This window comes from Hippoglossus stenolepis, chromosome 13, assembly GCF_022539355.2.
Source record: "Hippoglossus stenolepis isolate QCI-W04-F060 chromosome 13, HSTE1.2, whole genome shotgun sequence".
NCBI lineage: Eukaryota > Metazoa > Chordata > Actinopteri > Pleuronectiformes > Pleuronectidae > Hippoglossus > Hippoglossus stenolepis.
Genome location: NC_061495.1, coordinates 19,428,768 through 19,456,451, shown reverse-complemented (window position 1 = coordinate 19,456,451; position 27,684 = coordinate 19,428,768). Strand labels below are relative to the sequence as shown.

Sequence of the window (27,684 nt, the reverse complement as noted above, 5' to 3'; positions counted from 1 at the left end):
CAAAAGTACTAATAACACTTTCACCTCTTCAACAATCACAGTTGAAATTTATAAATTTTGGTCAAATGTCTTGCTTTTGTTAACAAATTGACTCCTGGTCTTCTTGAAGGAGGATTCCGACTGCATGTGAATAAAACATGTTTATTGACTGATTAGATCACCAGATGCTGCTCAGAACACGTTAGAGAATCTGTGTCTAGCTTTTGAATGAACTGTGATGTCTTTTGACATTTAAAGTTGAAATATTTGCTGAGATATGGACATATTTCCAGTTTGTTGTTCTCATTTAGTTGTGTTGCAAAAAATTGGCCTCATCACTCCATTGATCCACATTTAGCCATGACAGATACAAATCAAAAGATCAGTAGTTACGATTTCGTATCGTATTAAGCATGATGAACAGAGCCAGACACACTGCCCGATGCAAACATCAGTCCAAAAAGGTTGTATTGCCAGTTCAGCTCCTACAAACCATCAACCAACATCCTAACATTCATAAAATCTTCATTGGATCTCAACGTAGAACACAACGTGACATTACTCGTGCAGATCCCAGTCTCTCAGAAACATACGCTCTTATATGCAGCTTCTCACACAGAGAATCACTCCACACACTCCACTCTCTCTGTTGCATCACTCTGGACCTCCTCAGAGAATTGTCGCAGCACACAAAGTGAGTGGAGGATATTTTTAGTTTTGCAAAACCTGAAATGGATAGTGCAGGTTCTCTCCTCTGCTTCTCGGGGCACATTCAAAGAAAAAGGAGTTGAATGAAATGGTTTACATTAGAGCAGCTTTGTGTGTTGCCCTAATGAACCCTGCAGAGTCGGGTTAAAGCTATTGTTCGTTTCTAGGTTTTGCATCATTTTGTAGAAGTGACTTTGCAACCAATGATGGAGCTCAATGGATGTTGCTCGTAAACCACCAGAATGCTAATGATCACTCGTGGAAACCTTGGTTCAGTCTGATGGCAGTAGAATAATTGCAATATCTTTTGTCTCAAGTGATACAAGTTTGATGGTGAGGTTTTGTTGTTCTTTGGCTGATGTAACAAACAGCTAACATAGCCAACATGTGACAAATCCAGCTAACACTGAACAACGTTATCACAATGACTCATGAATCACGATTGATTATAACCATTAGAGCCATCACTTCTACCAGTCACTTGGTAACATTAGCGATTCGTATTATTTCCTGCTAATTAGGTAGCGTATGTAGCGTATGTATTGAATCTGCCTTGTATTGTGTGAATGTTAGAATCCAGTAGGCCCGTAACAGTGAAGAATGACGAGCGGGAGGATTTTCTTTTTGTGCAGCCATTTATTATCGGAACAGGAACAGAAAATGTACTGGACGCTCATACGATTGACTCACTATGACAGATCACACAAAGCGTGCTACAAAAGAACAGCACATTATGTCCGCACGGCCGCTAGCTAGCTGGGTCTGGGAATGCAGCGAGTTTCTATTTGAACATTTTAGCACTTTTAAAGTACAACAACCCACTCGTTACACTTCTCATTAATATTTCCATGAGTCGCATACAGTGGACATAGTGACATTAATACACAATATTTGCACACGGTGGCAATACTTTAGAAAAGACAGCAGTGTGTACCTACTTCTGAGAGAGGGCGCCCTTGAGACAACAACTCACTGATAACCTTATGTCATGTTATATGAATTATAGCAAGTGGAATCAGGAACTAATCAGACTCTGTTACACAAACGGTTTGCTTGTAGCTGCTGTGCTAAGAGCTAGCTGTGTGTTAGAAGCAACAATGTTTCCCGTGTTGTTGGTCTGATGAGGCTGGACAGAGATGCTACATGTTAATTTGCTACCAATAACTTCACATATCTTGCAGTCATTTGATTTAGCATTAGGCCTGATAAGAGAAAATGTCATCTTTCACTAAACAAAATTTGCTGTTGCATATTATTTATTAAACTTTTTTTTTAAAAGCCAACAAACAAGTCTCTTGGTTAAGCACATTTTACTGTTTACTTTGTTACTGTTACATAAATTATGAAAATATTCAGTATTTACCCTTATATAGAGACATCTCCCAAGACGCATAAGAAATACTAAGAATCATATTTCTCTTATGATTCACTCTGTTTCATTTTGAGTCAAGTGTTTATTTTTTCGTTTGAAATGTGAGATTGTGTTAGGTTAGTAGTTTTGTATTTATAGTTATTGTATATCAGCTGTGATTAACTTTCAATTCAGAACAGTGAGTGAAGGTGTTTATTCAGTATTAGAAGAGGTCTTTTATTATTTTAAACAAAGTCTATTTTTGATTTGGAATTTTTGTTAAGGCCAATCCTGGGTGGGTATACAATGTTGTACTTCAAAGTTCTTTTACAATTTTAGTGCGTATATTACCACTGGTATGACAGTAAAGCTTTACATGTGCAAATAAAAACCTAATTTCATCCCCGATCAGTCCTCGTTTTATTAAATCCAGCACGACAGATCCTGATAATGTAATTTATTATGTAGTTTAAATAATATCATTCGGCTAACAAATTGGTTTATTCTTCTAAGGTTTATTGGTCTTGTTAGGAAAGACTGCAGCTGTAACACGCCTACAGGTGGCGCAAGTGCTGCTTATATTATTTACCTGTAGATGGCGACATTGCATGAGGTGTGTGTGAAATTGTGAATTGCAAGTTTCGCGATGTGCAGTTTCATCCAATTTCAACGTCATCATGTTTTCTGTTCCCGTCATTCTTTGCTCTTTGTCAGGAGAACTGTAGCAGCTTTTATCAAATCACTCGACAGGAAGTATCTCTTTACCTCTCACATTTACTCTCTTAAGTTTCGCAGTCAATCGTTTTGCTCAAGTCAAGTGTCTAACATTCATTTTTATTCTGGGGCTCTCACAGTCTGGTGTGAATGGGAGCACTCAAAGTAAAAACCACTCAGGACTCACATATACCTTGGCTGATAAAAACTGTAACGACATGAGAACACAGACAGATTTATTTTTTATGTTTTATTGTCAAATTAGATAAGACAGAGCTTTAATGATCCCTTTGGGGAAATTGAGCCATTGTTGCAGAATTAAACCATAAAGAAGAACGTAGATAGTGTGGGGCTTTAATTGCATTACATTAAAATAATTTTAACACAAGAACAGGTTAAATCGTTTAATTAGTGTAACAGTGTCTGTACAGTAGCAGAAGTAACATCAGCAGAACATATTTGGCCAGTGAAAACAGATGAAAGGATAAAAATCAATATTTTCTTTTTCTATTTAACATAATAAACCAAACATTTCAAGAACTTCCCCTAAAACAACAGCTTGGCAATATATCCTTTTGTCATTAAGAGTCAGCTGTATACCAACAATGTTTTGCAGCATTTTTTTAAGTAATTGCAACATCACATAAATTGCAAGTAGTACACAAATATAACCCCAAAATTTTAAAAATAAAATAAAATCAATTAGCAAGATGCACTAAGGAGGCTCTTAAACGTTCATAGAAAGACCAATTCATGTAGAGCTTGACTGAAAGGTTAGACATTGTCTGGTCGTGTGTGTGTGTGTGTGTGTGTCTGTCGCGGATGTGATGTGTGGACAACAAGCCCATCATTTTTCTAGCCTAGACAAATGCCTCATGGTGGAGGACAGGCCGTCCGATATGACAAATGACCTGCAGACAGAGAGAATAGAGAGAGAGAGAGAGAGAGAGAGAGAGAGAGAGAGAGAGAGAGAGAGAGAGAGAGAAATACTCAGAGAGAGAGAGAGAGACACACACACCGAGAGAGTAGCTTCATTAACAGAAAGCACAACAGACAGGGGAACAGATGATTCTGCCACAGATTTCAAACCCTCCATCTCAGCCAATTAATGAAATAGCTAGGACACACACACACACACACACACACACACACACACACACACACACACACCGACTCACTGTGTGAAGGGACAAAGAGAGAGAGAATGGCCATAAGCCTGGTTAAGCAGTATTAAATTATTCTTCAAATTAAAAGGCCGTACCTGCCTTGTCCTTTTAGAGCTGTGTGTGTGTGTAAAAGCATGTGTGTGTCTAAGTAATTAAGCTGTTAATTAATTTTATGTCGCTTTATTTAATAACCGTGGACAGTTAAAATGGAGAGTGAGTGTGTGTGAGTGTTCGAGAGAGAGAGAGAAGAGAGAGAGAGAGAGAGAAGAAGAGAGAGAGAGGGGATGAGTTAGTGCGTTGTGACTAATGTCTCTGTTGAGACAGTTTTGTCAGAGCAGGAGAAAGAGAGAAACAGCAAATGAGTAGAAAACCACTGGCACATATTTCCTGACTGGTTTCTGGAAAGTTTTAAATCATTCGTCTGACAGAAGAGACAAATTCACGTTTATACAAATGTGTCAACATCTGGTGGTTTTGTTGAGGACGTTTGTTTCAGCTTCTCACTCGTGCTCACGAATACAGACATGGCTGGGAATACAGACATGGATTTCGTGTGATGGTGAAAACAAGCAAGATATGTGTCAGTATTTTAAAAACATTCTCATTTAATGCAAGGAATCCCTGCATTTATCATAAACCTTATATATATTGTATGTGTATATATATATATCGATGTGTGTGTGTGTATAATTTTTTTTTTTTCATATATAATGGAGCTTAAATTGCAGCCTTTCTGTTGTCTGGAGAGCATCAAGTTAGATTCCATTACTTTAATTCTTCTTCTTTCATCTTATTCATTTCATTTTCATTTGATTGTGATTGACTGTTCTCAATGCGGCCGAAACCTGCAACTGAAAGGAAATGACTGTAAATCATTTAAATGTTAAAAATGTTCCAGCTGAAATAATGAGACACTTCAGGTGTTTCAGTAAGAAACAGGATGATGAGATGCGAGGAGATGAAGAGGAGGAGGAGGAGGAGGAGGAGGAGGAGGAGGAGGAGAGGTAAAGGAGAAAGTCAAACAAACTGTAGAATATAAAATTAGAGAAAGAACAGGAAGCAAGAAGAAAAGGAGACAGAGGAGCAGGTGACCTTTGCTTTATGAATGAGGAGGAAGTGAGACGTGTGCGATGAGGAGAAAAAAGAGGAGGAGGAGGAGATGATGATAGAGGTGAGAGGGAGGGAGGGAGGAGGAGGTGTGTGTCTGCTCAAAGGCATGGAAAGAGAGAGAGAGAGAGAGAGAGAGAGAGAGAGAGCAGTTACACAGCAGGAGAGTCTGAGTGCTCTCCCCCATCAGAGACTCTTGATTAAAATTTCATTGGCTGAGACTGGAGGTCGGAGGTGATGCTCTATGTGTGTGTGTGTGCGTGTGTGTGAGCAATAAAAGCTCAGGAGTCTGCTTTCTTCTCTCTCTCTCTCTCTCTCTTTGTCTCTAGCTCTCCTGAGCTCTCTGCTTGTCTAATTGGCTCTGGACAGTTAAAATTGTCTCTGTCTCTCACTAGTCGTCATTAAAAAGAAAAGCTTTTAGTTATTATTAACAAGTCACTAGTTTAGTTAGCATCTTAATGTTAGCTACCACATAAATCCAGCTTTACTTCAGGAATAAATCATCTCCAAGATCCAATTAAATGCATCAAATTTACAGGAAGAGCCTCAGAGAGATTTATTAATCAGTTTAATGTAAATCAAAGTTTTATTCGTAAAGATTAGAATTTGATGTTGCAGCCTGGGCCTTGTTCCCTTGTTTCCAGACTCACCTTCTCCCAGACGACTCAGTCTGGTCTCGTTCCTCCTCTCGTCTCTCGTAAACCATGTTTATTAGAGCCTCCTCCTGTTTTTCAAATCAGACCTCGTCAGGATTTTCTTTTGTCGTGCTGCTTTTTCAATTAAAGGAAGGACGAGACGATACCAGGGCAAACTGACAGTGCACACAGGTGTTCACACCAACACAGTGTCAGCTCTGTCACTGTGGCAGCGTTGTGTTGTGTCAGCTCCTTTGTCACAGCTGTGACACTCATTCAGGACTGACGGCTTGTTGCTGTTTTGTGACTCTGTGTGTGTGTGTGTGTGTGTGCGCGTGCGTGTGTGTGTGTGTGTGTGTGTGTGTGTGTGTGTGTTAGGATGCAAACCTGGCAATATTCAACTGGATTATTATTCAGTGCTGTTTTTGTATTTGATGTTGTTGTGAGCTTTGTTTTTTGTCTTTATTAGGAGGAAATGTATTGTGAGCAGATACAAACTGTGAGAGGATTTTCCTACAGGAACAGTGTATTCTACAAACTATAATTTGTGTTTGTGAAAAATATTTTCGAGAGAATATAAATATATCTAGATTAACATTTTTCAGATAATCAGATAGAAAAAACACAATAATAAACAATAAATAAATAATAAACTACATGTGACAAATGATCAACATAGTGAAGGAGGTTAGGCAGAAAAAATAAATAGTGAAAATCAAAATTAAACATATTAGCTGAGTACTACTAATAGATGTGACTGTTTAAGATATCATCATTAATAATAATCAATGTGACCCATCCATTGTTCCTTACGACGAAGAGAAATGCACAAAAGAACAAATACTCCATCCATTTCTAAAACCAGAACAAGACATAGACAGTTTTTATTATCACAGAAAAGGTTCTTGGTTCAAATCCCAGTTGGGCCGATGCCTTTCAGTGAGGAGTTGTCTCCTCGTGTCTGTGTGGGTTTTCTCTGGGCTCTTTGGCTTCCTCACACTAACCAAAAACCTGCACATTGGGGTAAGGATTGGAGAATCTAAATTATAGGTGTGAATGTGAGTGTAAATGGTTGTTTGTGTGTTGGCCCTGAGATGGACCGATGACACTTCTCACCCAGCATCAGCCGGGCACCAGTCAACCCCCCTGTGACCCTCAAAGTATGAGCGGTATGGATAATGGATGGATGCAGCTCTGACTCGCATGTGTGTTGTGTCGCTCCACTTCCTGTGTCAAAAGTGCAACCTCACAAATTCAATCTGAAGTCAGCGAATAACAAGATGCTCAGATTCCATATAAACTAATCCAGGATTTATCATTTACATGTTTCCATTCAAAAACAGTGAAGCTGAAGGGATTTTCTCTGCATGTGAATCTGAACCGCTGAACAATCTGACTGCAGATAAAAAAAAAAGATGCATCGGAGCTGAACTGTTAAGACACTGAGCTTCAGTCGGTCTGGTTGGTTATGATGAGCTCAGTCCACCAGTTCCCTTTTACTCCACATCACTGAGTTTCCTTGGATTTAACTACGCAGCTGCTCAGACGCTGGTTTTACCGAGTCTCACCCCTTCAACCAGAGAAGGCAGCTGAACATCCAAGAGATGAGATGGTGCAGTTTTTATGTAAAGATGTTACTTCGCTGCACAAACCAAACACAGGTCATTTCGGAAGAATAATAATAATGTAATGTAATGTCAGTGCTGCCTGCTGTTCAAACTGAGAAAGGAAAGATAGAAGGAAACAAATCTAAAGTGAACCATAAAGAACTGCCAATAGAAACAGCTAAACATATTACTGTTGTTTTAGTATCTTCAGGGAATAATGCACAGATGTTGATTTTACACCTTTTAGGACGATGTTTTATGACAAATAAATAATTTAAGTTTTCAGAACACATGTTTCCGTCTTTATTTCTAGAACTAGTCTAACACATGTAGGATTGTTCTGCCTTGGTGTAGGTGTGCACTCTCCGAACACTCTCTAGTCATCATCATTATTATCATGTGAATTTTAAAACGTTAGAGGCAGACACATTTCTCGTGACTTTCAATGTGACTTTAAATGATTTGGTGAGTTTGACACCACATGCATCCAGTTGTGAGCCATTTTGATCCGATCGCAGGATGAACCGTTGTGAGTGCATGCGACTCCAGCTCCAGTCGACTCTGCTGCAGTGACTCAAACGGCTCCAGCATCTTCACACGCAGCTTCGCACAAACCGCACTTCAGTCTCTAACAAAGCGCACACTCACTCCGCAGCGCCGACGCTCGCTCACACATGAAAGAAGCAGCTCGCCGCCAGTGGCACCCGTTTGATATTGTACACACTCGAGCATGAGGCATTATATATTCACACACATCAGTTAAAAGTCATTATGCTCTTCTCACACTTACAAACACACACGCACACACACATGTACACAGCCACATCAGCGAATTAGCTGAATAGAGAGCCTCTTTTTGCCTTTTCTTTTGAGTGGTTAATTAGCCATCAGAGCTCGCTGCACAGAGAGAGCGAGGTCCATCAAGAGGTGGAGCTTCAAAGAGCAGTTTATGGAAGCCAAAGCACTTTAATTAGGCCCTATTTGTACGAGAAAGCAAAGAGAAAAACATAATTTGAAGCAAAAAGCTGAATTATGTGGAGTGAAAATAAACACGGAGATAAAGAGCGACAGGAACAAACTAAAGGGATTCAACCGGAGGAGAAGAGATGCTCACGAGGTGGTTTTCTGCAGCGGTGAGAGGAGAAACTGATTCATTATATCCTCTCAGTGGAGTAGTGGTTTAATGCTGTCGTCAAGACGAAATGGGAACCTACACTATTCATGACCTTCAGACCATTTCTGTTCAAGTCATATGTGTTTTTGAGGATTGAGATTATGTGTATTAAAGACGTTTCAAGGAGACGTGAAGCCAAATGACGTTTGAGAGGTTTTAAACAAGTCGGACTGGTAAAAACTTGGAAGAGAAATCATAAGCAAACACTAAAATCATCTCCTAAATACTCAAGCCGGAATTTCATTTCTTTGTCATAAGGGTTTGATAACAGGGTCTGAAAAGCAGGCAACTGCCTGTGGCCCCGGAGCTAAGAGAGAGCCCTCAAGATTGGCCAATCCACAACTTTGTGAGACCCTCCCTTAAATCCTATGATTGCCTGTGTATCAACACTGTCTGAACCCCCTTAGCAAGGCTCCGTCATGAGTTTTCTGTTTTGTATCATGTGGTTTATTTGGAGTTTGGCCTGGGGCCCCGAATTCTCTTGAAACACCCCTGCTCAGGAATCATTGCCATGTTTTCCAAAGGCCTATATATACACACTATATATCAACTGATATAAGTATCTGAAATCTTTTACTCCCTCATAATCAGTATAAGCTTTGGCTCGGGCTCTGTACATTGCCCACACTGCATGTGGGCATGCATGCTGTTTTATGAGGCATTGGACATGTCTGAAGGAAGAACTGGTTCATACAACTGGGGATTTGTTTAAGACCGGAATTTCATGCTGTCAGTGATTGTGACGCTGTGACTGTTGATGTCAACATGGATTTCTATATTTAAAATTGATGAGCATGAAAGATAAAACAAGATCCAGAGGGTTTTGCTGAATGGAGACTCGTTTTTTCCACCAGTTTTGATTATTTCCGACTGACCTTTGTAGACTTAATGTATCAATACTGGGATTGTTAACCAATTTCATGAGGAAATCTTTGATGAAACAGCCGTCGTCTTCTTGTCACTGTACCTGACGCTCACATGTTCACCTCGTTTCTCACTCCCTGAGCTGCCGCTGCTTCATCCGTCTGTTGTTATACCGATGTCTTAATCTTCAGAGCATGAAAGAAGCTAAGAAAATATCATGAGCAAAGAAGTACTTTAAGTGATTGACACTGTAGCAGGTGAGTTAATATTGTTGGAAGTCACTTTTGTCTGAATCTTCTCTATTTCTATATTTAGACCTTTGTGTGGGAGTGAAGAGTTTTAATGAGACTTCTGTGTTTTGATTGTCATGAAGCTCAGATAATAACTTTGCCGTGATATGTTTTGTTTAGAGGAAGCAGTCAAACGCCCACATAGCAACATCGCACACGTCTGTAAACTCAGATTGTGTAAAAGCAGCATCATGTGGTCTTCACGGACAGAAATGACATGTATGATTATTTGCATATAGTGCAGGGACGTTAGATCCAAGTGGTCTCTGGGGACACATTCAGGACACATTGTAATATCAGATGTGAGACAGAAAATTTGAACGCTGTCCACTTGTGATCGGACCACTCAAGATGGATGTTAATACCAGGGCTGAACAGGTCCATGTTGGCCCTGTGGTACAGTGGCATCCGTGATGCAGCCTCCCTGTGACCCTGGAGGGATAAAGTGGCTAAGGGATGAATATTTTGTTTATCGAGGTGTGATTTCACTTTAGTAGGCTACACCTGTGTGTGTGTGACAGATGTTCACTGTGGTCTTTTTGGAGCCTGGATAAGACTTTGACATTGCTCCTGATTTCCAACTTCAATTTGCCTACGATGTGCACAAAAATCAGTTTTTGATTTGAACTGAGATGAAAATGAAACTATTCAGAGTTAAGGGGCTGCTTCTCTTTGACTAAACCTGGATTTCCCGTTCATACACCTGGTCAGTTTATTTCCGACAGTTCCTAATCACTTCTTGAATTTGTAGAATCTGAAATCTCATGACAGGAAAGCCGTCCATGTGCCAGATGTTGCTCAGTCACTTGTTTATGTGGCAGAAACCACATGTGAAGCACATCATTATAGGAAGTGTCACTTTACAGAATCACGTTAATGGCTTAATTTCAACATTTTCCTGTGCTGGGAATAGTCCCATTACTGTGTGTGTGTAAACACAGACGGAGCATCTCCTGCTGAATCCACTTCAATCTGTTTGCGTAGCTTTGTCCTCAATGATCCTTTGTCTGTCGAAAGCTCTTAGCGCTTCCATCCAGAGCCCTCTGCTCTCTGCATTCATTATTAATGGACCTCAGCGGGCTGAGAACACACACACGGACACACACAGGACCTGCACGTCATCGGTGGCTATTTTAGAGGAGACATTAAATCAAACACTCAAAACACAAAGGGGGGAAAATAACAATTATTGAGGGAGCGATGGATAAAGGAGGAAAAGATGGAGTTTTTACATTGTTTTTTTTAGCTCACATCACATATGTCCACAAACTAGTCGCACCAAAATACTATTGATTTCACTAGTAAACAAAGTGGAGAATTGCTTCAGACATTTGGAGCTTTTCTATAAAGTGACATATGGTGATTTCAGCAGTGACCCTGTATTTTCTTTTGCCCTTGACCTCTGACACTATTATATAAATCAGTCTTGAAAATATTCGTGCTGTGTAGGAGGCTCTATTTATTATTGATTTCTTGCATAGATTGCAAGACTTCAGTTCGGAGCTATTTAAAGGCAGTCATTGTTGTGTATTCCTAGATGTACTTATTTATTTGTGTATTTGTTTTCCAAAGGGTTTAAACTGAGACAGGGTCACACAACAGTGATAATAACCATCACTTCTATACAGGGATAGTAGCATACAGCTGTTAGAATATGATATATGAGTCGTTAAAGTCCAGGGATCTGAGTCTGAATGAGAAAGTGAAATTGGAACATCTCTTGTCACATCAACAGAGTTTGAAGCTTTCTAATTGGAGGTTTCTTATTGAAATTGTTTTGTTTACAGTCTTGTACATTTGAACTTTTTGTCAGTGAAGCAGATTTTCGTCAGCTCAGTGTTTCTAGTGATGATTCGATGATTCAATTGGAACGATTTCATGTTTTCGTGTCCGTCCAAGTGTTGAATTGCTCAAACAGTCACAAAACAGCTTCCATGAGAAAAATGAAGTGTTCCTGGTCACTCCACTGCGTGTGTGTGTGTGTGTGTGTGTGTGTGTGTGTGTGTGTGTGTGTGTGTGTGTGTGTGTGTGTGTGTGTGTGTGTGTGTGTGTGTGTGTGTGTGTGTGTGTGTTATCCGATGTGACCTTTCTCCATATGGTGTGGGACTGAGCAGGGGGACAGGAGGTGAGCCCTGCACATGCTATCAGTCTGAGATGTTCGCCAGCAGCCACTGACAAACGCACACACACACACACGCTGCAGGCTCTACATGTCATTGTTACCTGATATTCATGGTCGGCAGGAGAAACAGACGAAGGAGAAGGTCGTGTGATGTCAGAGACGGTGCGTTCACTGCCGGCCGTGGGTTTGATTGCCGCTCGCTCCTTTTCCGAAGCCCTGGGCTCCCTCTACCCTCTGTCCTCCCCGCCCACAATCCTCAGCATCAGTCCAGCCCCCGCCAGGAGACACACAGACCTTTCTATTTTTGATTTCTAGTCCAAGTGCAAACAATGGTACAGTACGCCTTAAGAAATAACAACCAGAGCTTGTATTTACTGTAACAGAGAGAAATAATACTCGTGGTGATATAATTCCACAAAGCACTGGAAAGGATAGAATGGAGGAAAATATCATATTTGGGGTTTTCTTGGAAAACATTCCTTATAGTTTTAGACATATTTTCCGTGTCCTGTGAGCAGCAACAGCCCCAATCTTCACAATAAAAGCATCATCTCCAGCAACAATTATGAACCAGAAAAGATCATTTTTATTCCTGTTGAAAATATTTTCCTTCTTGTCCCTTCCAGGACTCCATAACATAATAAATTATTTCCTATTTCTTTTTTCCAGCCTCGGTTGCATTAGTGTAGTTTTGGTCAATATTCCCATGAGTTGAGATAAAAATACACTTGTGACTAAGCAACGATACAAATAACAGACGAGGTGAGGGCAGATTTTCCTCTAGGCTCTTTTGAATTGTGTGTTGTCGGATATGCTGTATGTCCGTATGTCATTTCCATCTACCACAAGCAAACAAAGACATTTACGAGCATCAAGCCAAAGTATTATTGCTATTTGCTAAATACTTTGTTAGTGGATGAGACATGGAGCAAACTAAAAAGTCAGATTCCAAGTAAATACATTTTTTATTTTTTATTTAATTAGATATTTCATTCTATTAAAATGGGGTAAAACGTCAAGATTGACAGCTGAGACCGATTTGTGATTGGTTTAAAGATCTAAAACGATCCAAAACAGTCACATTTTTCTTTCTATACTTAAAATTAAAATCATTAAGACATCATTTAATTTCAATATATTTTAGATAATTCAGAGAAGATGGACCTGGCCGTTGTTATAACTAATCACTTAATGATGTAACTCCGCCTTTCAAAACCCTGCAGCTCCACCGACCTAAAACAAAGCGTTTGGCTGTTGAAGTCCCAGATAATCTCCAGCATTGGTTTCCAGATGCATTAGCAGTGACTGATCTAATTTTAAAAAGAGCTATAATAGCCCCCTTCAGCATACCCAACGAGATATTATATTACACACAGCAATTACTGAAAGGAACACAAACGCTAACAAATCGCGGCAACAGTCTGGACTAAGTCTAACCAGAAGCTTTTCCCCTTGGCTGTAGAATCAGCTTTACAAAAGACTTTGCTACTGGGCGTCATCTTTGTTACTTTACATACTTGCTTATCGTTTTCAAGTTTCCTTATGAGGCATTGTAACCCCCGAAGAAATCTATTTGATTTAAATTCATATGCAAATAAGCATCCTTAGGAAAAGGGCATTTTTTTTAAAGGGAGAAGAAAGAGGAGAGGGAAGTTCAGCTTATCGCCCCTCAACAGATATTCAGACTAAATGTGTTGGTTTCGTCTTGTCTCGTCACTGAGGCTGAGCGGAGTAAAGCTGCAGTGCTGGCGTGTCTGAATGGACCGAGTCAATGAGCTGCAGCTAAGAGAAAAAAACCTCTTGTATAGTGGTTGTAATTTGCTCCAATGACAGAGGAGGACAGGAGCGAGGGATCAGGGTGAGGAGCCAAAGTAACGACACGATGGAGGACGGTGCCTGAGCCAGGTAGCTTAGAGAAAGAGCTGAGTGGACGTTCCAGCTGTGGACTCACCTGCTGCCTTCTGATAGAAACAAACAGAAAAAAACAAACACAAGACTATTTCAGTATCTTGCTTGAGTTGAAGACTATTGATTCCAGATCATTTTCCTGTGCATTTGAGAAGTCGAACATGAAGCATCTGGGTAAAAAACTGAACAATGGACAAAAATTTAGGAAAATATAATTATAGTTAAACAAACGGCAAACAAAAACGTGACATTCTATATCTTATAGATCTTCTATAGAGGCTGAACATGTGTTATTGTACCTGTGGGATGGAGAGAGGGGATTTCTATGAAAGCCAGTGTTGCAGGTGGTAGATGCCAAAGAAGGATCAGGGTAAAAATCCCAAGTAGACCTCAAAGGTGCAGTCCTGAGTTCAAGAAATTACAGAGGGCCAAAAGATAGTAGGGAGAAGAGCTTTGAGGTTAGAAAATGGATTTGTGACAGGAAGGTTGGTCCTCGAATCCCTTGAAATAAAGTGGCAGGTACCTTTGAGCAAGGCGCTGGACAACTGCACTGGGGCTGTACTGCTGCCAGAAGCTGGATGTGTATAGTAATTTTAAAAAAAAGCACAGATGTATCTGTTATCTGTGGATAAAGGTTGAATCAACAGTTATGGAAGCACTTGCTTACTTCTCTCTCTCCTTATCGCCCTTCCTTCTCCTTTGTTTGACTTTCCCTCATCATCTCGCTCTCCTTCCTTCCTTCCCTCTATCTTGTGATATAACTTCCACGGCTGGTTGATTTGGGTGAGCAGAGGGAAACAGGAAAGGCTTCCACAGTTCAGGGCTCCAGAGAGCTCAGCCGGGCAGCAGCAATCAGTCACCGACTAAATCCCTCCTCTCTCAGGACCGCCGCGTGCCAGGTGACATGGTGACCAGCTGCAGAGAAATAGCCTACAGTGTGTGTCTGAATTTAAAAAAGACCAGCAGACAGGCTCTCTCAAAAGTCTGAGGGAAATCATTGATTGTAAGAGGGAAGATTCACCTCATGTGGTCTGTTAAAATGTTTAACCCGGATATTCCTGACAACCGCAGAAGGTTTTCAGAAAACAGCAGAGCCTCTCAGGATGGTTGTGTGTACAAGGTGTGTGACTTTGGCATCATTGGAGATCAAAGTAAATGTCCCAACCCCGTCAACATTGGCGTCTCTCAGTCACAACAAAGGTCTTTCCCACTCCTTTTCAGCAGAGTAAGAAGGAGACTGTTAGATTATAAAGAGCTGTACACCTGTTTGAATGTGACTGGATGTTATTAGTCTGGTGGTCAAAGGAGGCAGGGTAGGAGAAGCTTATGGCTGATAAGCTGATATACAAGCACATCTTCAGTGTTTGAGCGAACCCGACCCAAGCCTAATTATAATTTCAACCTTTTTGTACGAACCCAGTTCGACTTGTTGGGATCTGTCAGGGTCGGGTCAGTTATCCTCACTCTAGTATGCGAGTTGTAAGAAATGCTTAGTTGACAGATGTAGAGTATATTTATGTCTGACTCTGCATTTGTTTGTATCCTTGTCTTGCAGACATGTCTGGAGTTGGAGCGATACCTACAGACGGAGCCTAAGCGACTCTCAGAGATCTTCGATGAGGAGCTGGATTGTCTCTTAACACCGGCGTTCATGCAGGGCAGTGAGAGCGATGAGGACCTGATGGACCCCCTTCTCCCCACCCTGCCGGAGCAACCCAGTCCGCCTCCACTACTTGTTACTCTCCCCAAGGTCCCAGCTAAGATCCTCTATGTGCCAAACCCCAGCAAGACCCAAGCAGAAGCAGGGACTGAAACCCCCACGACCAAGGAGCAAGTCCTCGGAGGAGTCAGCGCCGCACAGCTTAGTGCTGCCGTTACATCCCTAACGCCGCCGTCGTCACCCGAACTCGGCCGCCACCTCGTCAAACCCACACAAACACTGACTGCGACGGCAGACGGTACCTTAACACTCAAATTTGTGGCAAAGAAGGTGGGATTAGGGGCTGCAAAGCTGGTGGCAGCACGGGCGTTACCGTCCCCGCCAAGCAGGGGAGGGACAGTCAGTGACAGCGAGCAGGGAGGAGGAGGAAGTCTGGGAGGAGACGTACCAGAGAACAAGAAGAGAGTCCACCGGTGCCAGTTTAATGGCTGCAGGAAGGTTTACACCAAGAGCTCCCATCTAAAGGCCCATCAGAGGACCCACACAGGTAAGACCTTCAACAGATTCTCTACTGTTTCCCTCAGAACAAGTACTTTATATCAAGATACTAACTTTATAAACTATGATATCTCTGCACTCCTGCTCTTTTGATATGAAATGTAGCAGTGATTGTGAGGTAATGGTGCTGAGTCTCAGCTGTAATTATGTTATTAAGATTATGGATTCACTAATCAAAACAAATATCTTGTTTATGACCCATGCATGGACGTTCAAAACTACAGAACCAATTTCCCAAAAGTTTTGTGGAAGGTCAGGGCATGACCCAAGGAAAAACTAATTAAATTTTGAAGCAAATCTAGATAAAAGAGTGAATTCTCAGTTTTTCTTTCATTTCCTTTTTTGGCCGAGATAAGTCGTTAGCCTTGGATTAGGTTTGCGTTTTCTGAGCGCCCTTCTCATTTGTCTTCTGCGCTCACGACTTGATTGTGTGGAAATGGACCCCAGTTCCCACAGTTTTAAAACACTGCTGCACAGCATAAAGATATGGTGATCGAGGAGTTGGTTTAGGTTGGCTAAGTGAATCACTTGACCTTTAACTGATCAAATGGTTTACTGCTGACGATCATGCTTAATGTCCTGATCAAGAAAGGTCTGACAGGTTGCAGCAGGGAATATACCAAGGATCAGATGTCTGTGGGTCGGATTTGGCTTCACATATCGAAAACGATGACTTAAATGTATACAACTTTTCTACATTTTCAGCAACTTTGACTAAAAATAGGTGACTATATATAGAAGTGGCTGCAATTCCTGCACTGTTAACGCACTCTCATTAAAGCTGATTGTCAGCGTTTCTACTGCATAGTCTGTGTTCCCCCATTATGCTGGAGTTTAGGAGCCATATTGTGAGTCAGTGTTTCAATACAATTATCAGCACTATCGTTAAACAACATGCAGAATAATATACTTAAACCTGGAGCTTTGATTAGGATCCAGCACACGTAGATCACTTCTGTAGAAATCTGCAATATATCTGATATTCTTTGATGTTTGAGAACTTTTAAAAGAGAAAGGCTCCTCTTCTTGTATTCATTTCCTCATCAGCTCTGTACCAAAAGGCCCTGCCTCAATAATGGCCTGATGATTACTTGACTGGTAGTAAATGACCTTGTGAATCCAGCCGTGTCCGGCTGGGTCTGACATGCTGCTTCAGCTGCTAACCACAGCTGCCCCATCACTGACCCTCAGACTGAACACACACCAGACTAATGTAGCTGTGAGCTCTCTGCAGTGTGAGCAAGTGGAGACGGCCTTTGTGTTGATGAAGACGTTGTGTGAAGATGTGTTTGACTAAGGCAGATTTTAATGAATGTATGATTAGCTTGGGCTTTAATAACATTAAGTAACCTGAACCCAGCCTGATACCTTACATCAGTCATGATGAAGAATAATCTGGCGTATTATTTTAAGGGTGCGCTGCAAGGGGGTTCTTGGTTTGAATCCCATTTCAGCCAGGGTCCTTCTATTGTATGTGGAGTTTGCATGTTCTCCCCATGTCAGTTCTGTCTAGGTTCAGTTCCTGCAGTCTAAAGACATGCAGACTGGGGTTTGTCTCTGTACGTCTGCCCTGCTATACACTGGCGACCGGCCCAGGGTGGACCCCACATCTTGCCCAATGTCAGCTTGGCTTGGCTCAAGCCCCCCGTAACCATAGCGCTACAGAGAAGGATGGATGGATATTATTCTGAATGACTTATGGCTCAAAAAACACAGAAACGAAATCTCCAAACACTTCAGGAAACTTTTACCACAGGAAAGTCTGAGGACCCAACTGAAAAAGGTCTTTGTTGTATTGTTTGCCTTAAACCAACCATAGCGGAAATGAGTCCAGAGGAAAAACAAGACTTTCAGATGCATTATAGGGACAATATTGTTTCAGGTAGTAATGAGATACGATACTAAGATTTGTTCAACTATTTCTCACCTTATCATTTGTTGTCACAATCAGCAGGTACACTGTAGAAATATGGTGTAAATTTCAACAAAGAAATCTATGTGTCGACACACATACAGCTCGAGTCGGGTTCAGGTATATTGCTTGATGACCCTGATTTAAATTATTGATGGGTCTGTTGTCTCTCTCAACATGACCTAAAGAGTCTTTTTTATTTAATTTTACACTTGAAAATGTAAATGAACATTTATATTCATAGTTCTAATTCACAGTGTGTCTCTTAGAGCTACAGCACAACTTCAAAGTGACCGGAGCCAGTGTAACACAGATTTCTAAACTCTTACAAATCCATTTATCTGTTTTTCACTACTATGTCAGCTAGAATTGGCTCCCCCCACGACCCTTAAGGATAAGCAGAATGGCTAATGCATGGCTGGATGGATTTTTCCAAGTTGAGTTTCTGCATTAGACACATTTGAGCCATAAAGTACCTGAGGCTGAATCCATCACTGATCTGCAGCATGAGGCCTGTGCACACTTGTACCTCCTGAAGCTAGCATTATTCAACTTTAGCTCTAACCACAGCAATATTTAGAGCATCTGGAGGGGTTCATGGCCTCAAGTTGTCATCTTCCACTGTCGGCAGTTTCCTCTGTGTTCACCGGGATTACACTACATACCCTGCAGACCTCCACTGTATTAATACTGGCAACCTTGGCATCATTAATCCAGCGTGTTACAGGATTATATGATCCCAGTGACCATTGCATGACTTTAAGTGTAGCATTACATTCTAGGGCAGCACCTACCGTAGCCGGGGGGGCATACAGATGTAGCTTTATTATAGCTAATCCAGAATGAAGGAGCTAGCTCTCTGGTAGCATGACTGCTTGCTGCAGTATCTTTCAATCTTCACAGTCGAGTCATGCTAACCAGCAGTGAGCTTTTAAAAGTCGAATCATTCGAAAAAGAAGTAGACACCCTGAAGACACTGCAGTGTGTGTGTGTGTGTGTGTGTGGGTGTGTGTGTGGGTGGGTGGTTGGGTGTATAGATGTGGGGGCGGTGTATTCCCTCCCGATGTGTTCATTACAAGCGCAGTACTGTGGTTTAATTAGCTTAATCCTCTTTTTGAGTTATTATGACCATAAATCATTGAACATACATGTAGGGAGGGATTAACGTAGCGTAGACACCGGGAGGAGCAGCTGTAGAATGCCTGCACAGCATCAATACACTTACACTGTCACACCGTGCACACCGGAGGCAATTAGAAACACCATTAAAGAGCAGTCTGTGAGGAGTACGCTGAATATGTGCTGCAGCTCACTGTTACATCTGCGATTGTATTCCTCTCTTCATACCCAAACAATTTCTCCGAGCTGCAAGGTTTATTCTCCGTTTTGAAAATGTTCAATTAGGGATGAGTTGTAACATTAATAGATGCATAGATTAATTCAGTAAAGACAGTCCCGAGGCAGACCTGCTGTGAGTGTGAGCCAGGGTTTTCTGGCTCTCTGGCTGTTCTGTGTTCCAATCTCTTGGATCCGGTTGGATCTGTAAAAGCAGTAGATAGCTGTATCCTCCTCGTTATTCAAGCCGCAGTCCAACAGAATATACTTAACCAGTTATTTGGCTCAGAATAGCAGAGATGATAAGCGGTTTTGGATGGAGTATAAAATTGTCTTTTTAAAAGTATTAGTTGCACTTAATGAAATCTTTGGGCAGTGCATGATCTCAGTGTGCGGGCAACTTTTTCCAAATCTGCCAACAAACCTGATCAAATATTTGGATGCGCATATGTTAGATTGTAGTTCCTAGGAATTAAATTAAACAGAGACGTGTTCAGGGTTAAATGGAAGCGTAACACCTCTAGAACAAATTAAGGGAAATGTGTGGCAGTGTTGTGCAGTCAACAATTAAAGTTGTTCTATCCAAGGACCAAAACTACTCCACTGTGATAAATTTCGGTTTTGGTGTAGGTGCACTCGTAAAAGTGAAAGCATCAAAGCATCTTGACTGCCCCGTAGTGGCTGGCTGCAGTAAAGGTTGTAAACCTCACCTACTCCATGTTTGTGGATGGGACGTTGGCTAGCTACAAGTGAGCCTAAAGACAGCTCCCCCAACGTGACACCAAAGTGTCTCGATCTCGATAGACACCATCTCCTTCATGTTAGCCGATGGGACACTAAAAAGTAGACATCAAATAGATTTTTCTCAAAGATGGTTTCTTGTCTTTTCGGGTAGTTTTTATCAAACTGATATACAGCATGTTTAAGTGTTCATGTTTCTGGTAAGGGGGTGAAACGTCATGATTGACAGCTGAGACTGACTGACGATAGGTGGAGCGCATGTATCAGCCGGACCTCTAGACTGCGGCTCCATCCCCCGATCGCTGCTGAGCACTCAACAATGGCATTGTTCTTATATGGGATATTTTGACTACATTTCTATTAGATCTTGTGGATCTAACAAAACAGCATCACTCTCTCACTCGTGCACATTCTAGGATGTTAGCTGTACACATGGTTTTTCAGAATTAATGTGAAGTATAATTATGAGAAGTGTAGTTCAGGGGTCACTTCAGCTTCAGTCTTGACTTTCTATGACCTCAACTTCTGACCTGACCCCTTTCTCAGTATAGGTTCCACCGCCCACCAAAGCTTCTTATGGAAAAACCCCACTGCAACCCCAGACCTACACGCACACACACACACACACACACACACACACACACACACACACACACACACACACACACACACACACACACACACACACACACACACACACACACACACACACACACACACATATATACCTCTATACTCTACATACACTGAATCCAACCTCCAATCTGCTCTCTCTCTCTCTCTCGCTCTCCTCTTGCTCATTCAGTTTGGGTTGCCAAGCAACTGCATCACACTCTTCCATAATTGGTTGGTGGATGGTGGATTGTCCATGCCTGTTAATCTCTCTCTCTCTCTCTCTCTCTCTCTCTCTCTCTCTCTCTCGCTCACCCACCCACCCCCACCTCCCCCTCTTTCTCTCAGTTGCTAGGTGACTTTATCACGCATCCTTGCCTTGCCGTGCTATAATTGGCTGGCGTCATGGTTGCCGTGGCGTCAGGCCCGAGCTGGCCTTGCTTCATTCCACCAACACTATGTGTGTGTGCTTAGGGGGGGGTCCTATTGAAGGAAGATGGGGTGCTCTGGCCAATTACAGAAGACGGGTGTGAAACGGCCGCCTGTCTGGCACCTGCGGCCCCCACTCATACCCCATATCACACACACACACACACACACACACACACACACACACACACACACACACACACACACACACACACACACACACGCACACACACACACAGGTTGAGAGTGTAGTATTTCTCCAACAGGCCCGCAGGATAAGCTGCCAAGTGGTTTGCTATTGTATGTAGAAAATATTGGTCCTGTATTCAGGCGGAGGACTCTGTGCCGTGTATAGGAGGATTCACACACATGAAGATACTAACCCTGAACATCCAACATGAATAATTTGTGGCTCTTTACAAAAAGTACAAATAATCTGTTGCAGAATCGCACATTTCACACACAGCTGTGCCAGAGGATTGTGGGCCTTTACAGAGATATGGAACTTCCCGTTATAATTTCAACGAGCGGTAAATATGTGTATTAGAAAGGCACGAGCGCACAACTGTGCCAAGGGTCCTATCTCTCAATGTTAAAGAAAGAGGAAAAAAAATTCCTGGTTGTGCCCCTTTGTCCACATCCCAGCCAAAAGTGAATTCTTTTTTCGCTCATGTCCCATCCTTCCACCAAGTTTGATGGAATTCTGTTCTGTAGTTTTTGCGTCATCCTGCTGACAAACAAACAAACAAACAAATGGATGGGGATAAAAACATAACCTCCCTGGAAAAATTCATTCATTTGAACCAAATAATGAAGGTGAGTGTGAAATGACATGAATAGAGATGAATCCAGAATTTTACCCGTTAAGGCCTAATGAAATACATCAGCATGCCAATTGATTGATTGATCAATTGATAATTGAACTCTCGTTCATTGATATTGGCTTCTTAAGTTGTAATCTGTTGAACGTCCATCCATCCTTCCCCTGGTTATGGTCACACTGACAGTATGTTGTTTACTGTGGAGCCTCCCGAACACTTACCAACAGCAAGTTCCTCTATTTCATCCTGGGAGATCTGACACATGCTGGTAGATAAACTCTCTACAGTTCGTTATAGAGTTTCCCTCAAGGTTTCCACCAAGTCTGTGTTTTTCTTCCGAAGGGAGGCAGCTTCACCTGGAGTGTGAACCTCCTGAGTTGGTTCTGTTTGATTTGAAGGAGCAGTAATTTAATAACAGGGTCTTTCTGAACTGACTCACACTTTTAATTCATCGCTCGGCCCATACGAGCTCTTCATTACTGCAGCTGATGCGTCTAATTGACAGTCAAGCTTCTAACCTTTTATAACAGCCCGTTATGCTTTTTTGTCAAAACCTGACACCTATGTTACCCACAATGCAACTCAATTGTGTCTGAGTTTTCCACGTGATATGCTGATACCAGCTAATACAGCCTCAAGCAGAGATGGGGAGCAGACGACGAGTGTTGTGAGCTCACTCGTGCAAATTTTCATTGAGATTCAAAACACATGCAAATGGAAAATGCATGTAAATATCAATTTTTTTATTTTAAATGTTTAAACATGTAGTTTTCAGCACGAACTGACCTTCAAATATCTTCACACATGCAAATAGTACCTGTGACCTGTGGAATAAAAAATAAAAAACTGAATAACTCGAATGAAAAACAGGAAGAGGTTTGACTTCACTTTCCTAAACCCTGGAATCCTCTGTCGTCTGTCCAATGCAGTCTCATCCACACACAGATCAGGAACTGTAGACGGGCTGGAAGAAGAAGGTCTGTTTCCAAATAATGCACAGAGACAGAAACAAAACCCAAATCCCTGTTGTGGAAACCAGCAACCAACTGCACGAGATTTGACTGGAGGATTTGAATATGCAAATCCTGGAGAGCAGAGCCCGTGATGTGGAATTCATTTAGTCCCAGAAGGAGCGCGTCACCCAGCAGACATTCTGTGTCTGCTGATGAAAGATGACTCCGTTCAAAGAGACGCAGGAACCAGGGGGGAAATACAGGGGAAGAGGGCATAATTCACAGCTGGATGTTCCTGTAGCACATCATCTTTTACTTGTCGTTGCATCACCTTGCTCTCAGAGCTGCACCTGTGAAGGTGTTTTCTATGTTCTGGTGGTCGGCTTCTTCCGGCATAATGATTAAATTAAAGTTCAGAAAACCCATGTTCAGTCGTCCTGTTGGTGTGTGATGGAGAAATGTTTCACTGTGGTGTGACTGGGGATTTATGGGTGACCGGAGAGAAAAATAATGAAAGTGAAAGTAGGATGCTGCATCTGTTGATATGACATGTTGTACATTTATCAGGAAATTTCCAAAGATGAAGTTTCATTCCTTCAACTAGTGCATCAAAAGGTCTGAAAAGACCTACTCAAAAAATGCAGCAGAAATTATTTCACTTCATTAGTTGTTCAACTCTGCTATTTTCAGCTTATCTTAATTTCACTTTTCAATTAAAAGCAAGGGACAAAACTGTCAAATCATGTCAGTCATTTCAGTTGCGCTAACTATTGAAAAATAATAAATTTCCCAAGAGATGGACAGATTTGACTCTGGATAAACATGTTTTTTTTAGACACGGAAAAGTCCACAAAGTCTAGACAATTCTACGGATGATTTCCAGAGTTTGCCTGTCGCATATGAAGACTGCAGCAGGAGGATTGTGAGGACCTTGGCAGAGAAAATAATTTTCATTGGGTCTTTTCATTGTGCAAATTCAAATGTTCCCTAATAACTGACACACCTGTGAACACATGCTTTCCTGTTACATCCTGATATGTTTCCTCCATGTTGGGAAATACTTTGTTATTGCATTAGTTTAACTTTGATCTGTGTGTGTGTGTGTGACCGCATGCGTGTGTGTGTCTCCTCCTACAAAGACTGGGGTGTGCTGTGATAGGAGTGAAGGGGCTGCTGGGACATCTGGTTAACTGACTGTAAGCTGCAGTATTAGTCCCCATTAAGAGTCATTAAGATCCCAATTATAGTTGCCACCCCCCAGTTCACACACACACACACACAACTGAGTGGCACATGCTAAAGGTCGGAATCAGGTTTGGCTACTTTTTCCTCTTTAAATATTTTGAATATTTAAAAAATGAAATTACTTAGAGGAGATATATCATCAGGTTTTCTTTCTTCTAGGATGATATCGGTTTATTGTGAATGTAACAGTTCTGCAAAGGGAGCTCCTCTCCTCCACAGAAAATACTCCTGAAACGCCTCATCAGCAGTTCAAACGCTACTTCTTAAAGGTTCTTAGGAGACAGGAGCTAAAACCAAGTGTTTCAGACAGTGGCTGAAAGGAGGAGCTGCAGCAATGGACAGGGTTTTCTGACCATAGGAGCATGTAAACCTTTTCAAGTACGAACACTAATTAAAATTATGAACCTGAATATGAGCACAATATAAAAACAAATAACTGTTTGGTTATCATTGTAGTATCCTGTCAAAAAATACATTTTCATCTAAATGAGATCTCTGCTGCGTTGATTCAGAAAAAAGGGAGAAACCAGGCTCAACTTTTGCAACGAGGTCACATTCCTGTTAGATTAATTTGTAACAGTGAAGTAGGGGATATTTGTACAATTTCAGTTACTTTCAAGGTGCATTGTGAAGGGAAAAAGTCTGAAGAGGCCACAACTCTGGCAGAACATTACTTTTACTTCAATTGTAAAGAATGTTATCTTCAAACAAACACATTTCTGCTTGTAGCCTTCATCTGGGTAGAGCTGGTTTTAATGTCATCAGATTACTCTGAAGCAAAAGTGAGAGTAAAGACCGTAAATGATTGGAGTTATAAAAACTTTCCAGAGTTGAAAAATGTGTGATTTAAGTTGCTGTGCCATGTTTTTGATAAGCTGTCAAACTGGACTATGTCTCATCTTCTGACTGGTGCATGTAGCAACACAGCCACACCAGTGCAGTCTCTTTAGAAACCCAGTACCAGACCTCCTGCTTCAAAGCACAACACAGTAAATAGGTGCAGAACCATAGATGTGCATTAAAAACTGTTTTTATTGCAGTATATAATATATATAATCCAGAGATTGTATTGTATTGCTTCTCTGTTATAGATCCAGTAAATTAATTTGATTTAATTCATTCAAATAACTTTACTATGACATATTTAAAGAGCTTGGTGACTCCAAGGTTCAATGTCACCCCATGAGGATGTTATTTAGATGATGAATGAATTGTTTTTGCTCAAATTCTTATACCTACTCATCAACTTATTGATGATCAAAGTAGTATAGTATTATTTTTTGGGTGGTGTATGATTTATTGGAAGGTCAAATTTGCAGTTTCCTCTGCTGACCCTACACACACAAGCCTTTTTCAAACAGCCTGTTCAAGACAAAACTATTGCACCTTTATTCCACGTCATGTTCTGTATAAAAAGTACAAACATGGGATGGTGTCACATTACTCTTCCATGTTTGTGACCAGCAGTGGAAGTCGTCACAGAGCCAGATCGACGTCTGTGTAAAGCCAGGTCTGCGGGACAGACGCCAACGTACTTGTGTTACACGTCACACCTCTGATTCCTCAGCAGCAGCATGCTATCTGATATCACACACTGCGGCGGCTTCACGCCAACTTCTTTTGTTCAATGTAAACAAGCTCAGGCGGCGTAACGAGGAGTCTTCTTAACGGCAGTATAGCTGGATCGCTCTATAAAAGAGGCTACAGAGAAACACACTCCCATACAGGCATTTACACAGTCAGACATCATCAAGTCCCATCTGAAGACAGGCTGCTCACACACACACACACACACACACACACACACACACACACACACACACACACACACACACACACACACACACACACACACACACACACACACACACACACACACACACACACACAGCTGGAAGGCTTTCTATCACAGAGAGATAACTACAGGCTGAGAACAATAGACCATCTCTTCTCCCATCTGGTGAACTGGGGGATGAAACTTCATTTACATTTCAGATCCCACCACCTCAGGGTGTGTGCGTACGTGCGTACATTGTGTGTGAGAAAGCGAGCAAGTGTGTGTGTGTGCGTGTGCGTGTGTGTGGGCGGGGGAGGAGGGGGTTGGTGATGGAGGTGAACAAAATGAGATTCATTTCAGGGTGAATTTGGGATTATGAATTAACACGGCGCAGAGCTGAAAGACTTCATTTACAGTTAATTGAGTGTATTGGCTCATTGAAATGGCTGTTGTGTTAAAACTGATCTGCCTGCCTGGCCCCTGGGCTGCGTGTGTGTGTGTGCGCGTGTGGGTTTGAAAAAAGCCAGGGGGTGCTAACCTATATTAGTGAACAGCTGTAGTTTGGAAGTGTGAAATTAGATGTAGAAATTTTAATAAAACGTGACGTCTCTCTCTCCCTCTCTTTCTCTCTCCCTCGCTCTCTCTCTCGCTCTCTCTCTCTCTCAGGTGAGAAGCCCTACAAGTGCTCATGGGAGGGCTGCGAGTGGCGTTTTGCCCGCAGTGATGAATTGACACGACACTACCGCAAACACACCGGAGCGAAGCCATTCAAGTGCAACCACTGCGACAGGTAAACACACACGCAGGCGACAAAGCCAATGACAAACACGCGTTTTTATATTTGCAGGACACTGACGCCCTTTGTGTGTGAAGGACGAGCGTTAAACTTGTGTTTCCCAACGTGCAGAACCAAACAAGCCTGAGTGGCCTTCATGTCAAATACACCAATGTCGTACAGACAGTTTTTTTTAATCTACATTAGGATTACAGCGATTTCCAAGAGACATTTTGAAACAGTTGGAGAAGCACATGTGTCAATATAAAAATATTGGCAGCTGAATCCATTCACCTGCTTGGTGTCTGATGTCGTACACGCTGGCTCAGTCATTAATGTTATTGGAACACCTGTTCTGTTTCTACTATTACGAGTCAGAACGTCCGGAGTAAAAACGACACATTAAGTTGATTGTTTCATTCAATTAAATCATTTCATAATCTTAAAAATCTTTGAAAAGTGCGACTGATGATGATCACAACTTCCCAAAGCCCAAGGTGACATGTTGAGGCTCATTAATGTCATCGGCGGAGCTATGGTTTTTCTAAATCAGGGGCCATAAAGGGGCCAGAATTTGCACAGAGGGGTCAATTATATGTCCAACACCCATGCACAATTCCTGATTCAGTAACATTCGAGTCATTCCTTCATTTGAGTTTGCTGTTGACTCTTTAACTCTGAGCACGGCAACACATCATTGATTATATTTTGAAAATTGTCCCATGCACAAGCCCATTATGATCTTCGAACAAGCTTAGAAAAAAGGATCTCTTAACAAATTACACTATTTATTGTTAGCAAGTAAGTGAAAAAATTCTGACAGAACAGGGGCACTTCAGGGGCCAATCTCGATTTCAGCTGGGGCCAGTACCCACCTGGCTTCCGTCCCCGCTTTATGCTCAACGTGATATAGAAACGGACGGAGCACACATATCTGTGCACATCTTCTGAAAACGTTCGGATAGAGACGAAAAAGATGAAACGCAGCAGTACCACCGTAAATCGTAGGGGGCAGTGCAGACAATAGTTTAAGCGAGACAATCATGACACACGAGGAAGAAATCTTAGCAATGACAACACTTTTTGAGGAGAGACTTTGCGGACGAATTGAAACTACAGACGTGTACATGAGGTTACTTTACCCCAGAAACAGGCACCAAAAATCGCTTTTGCCTTTTTCTTAAGAGGAACGATTTCACAACCCCCTCCATCGTTGACATGTTTGTTGTTGTCAGAGACTC

At 41.7% G+C, this 27,684-nt stretch overlaps 1 protein-coding gene across 1 annotated transcript in view; it reads left to right on the top strand.

The window, feature by feature from the left end:
- Positions 1-27,684, top strand: part of klf7b (Kruppel-like factor 7b) — a 66,694-nt gene that overhangs the window by 24,135 nt on the left and 14,875 nt on the right. The window contains exons 2-3 of the mRNA XM_035174835.2: positions 15,181-15,832; positions 26,335-26,458. Of these exons, the coding sequence (XP_035030726.1) occupies positions 15,181-15,832; positions 26,335-26,458 (776 nt within the window). The remainder of the gene's footprint in view (positions 1-15,180; positions 15,833-26,334; positions 26,459-27,684) is intronic.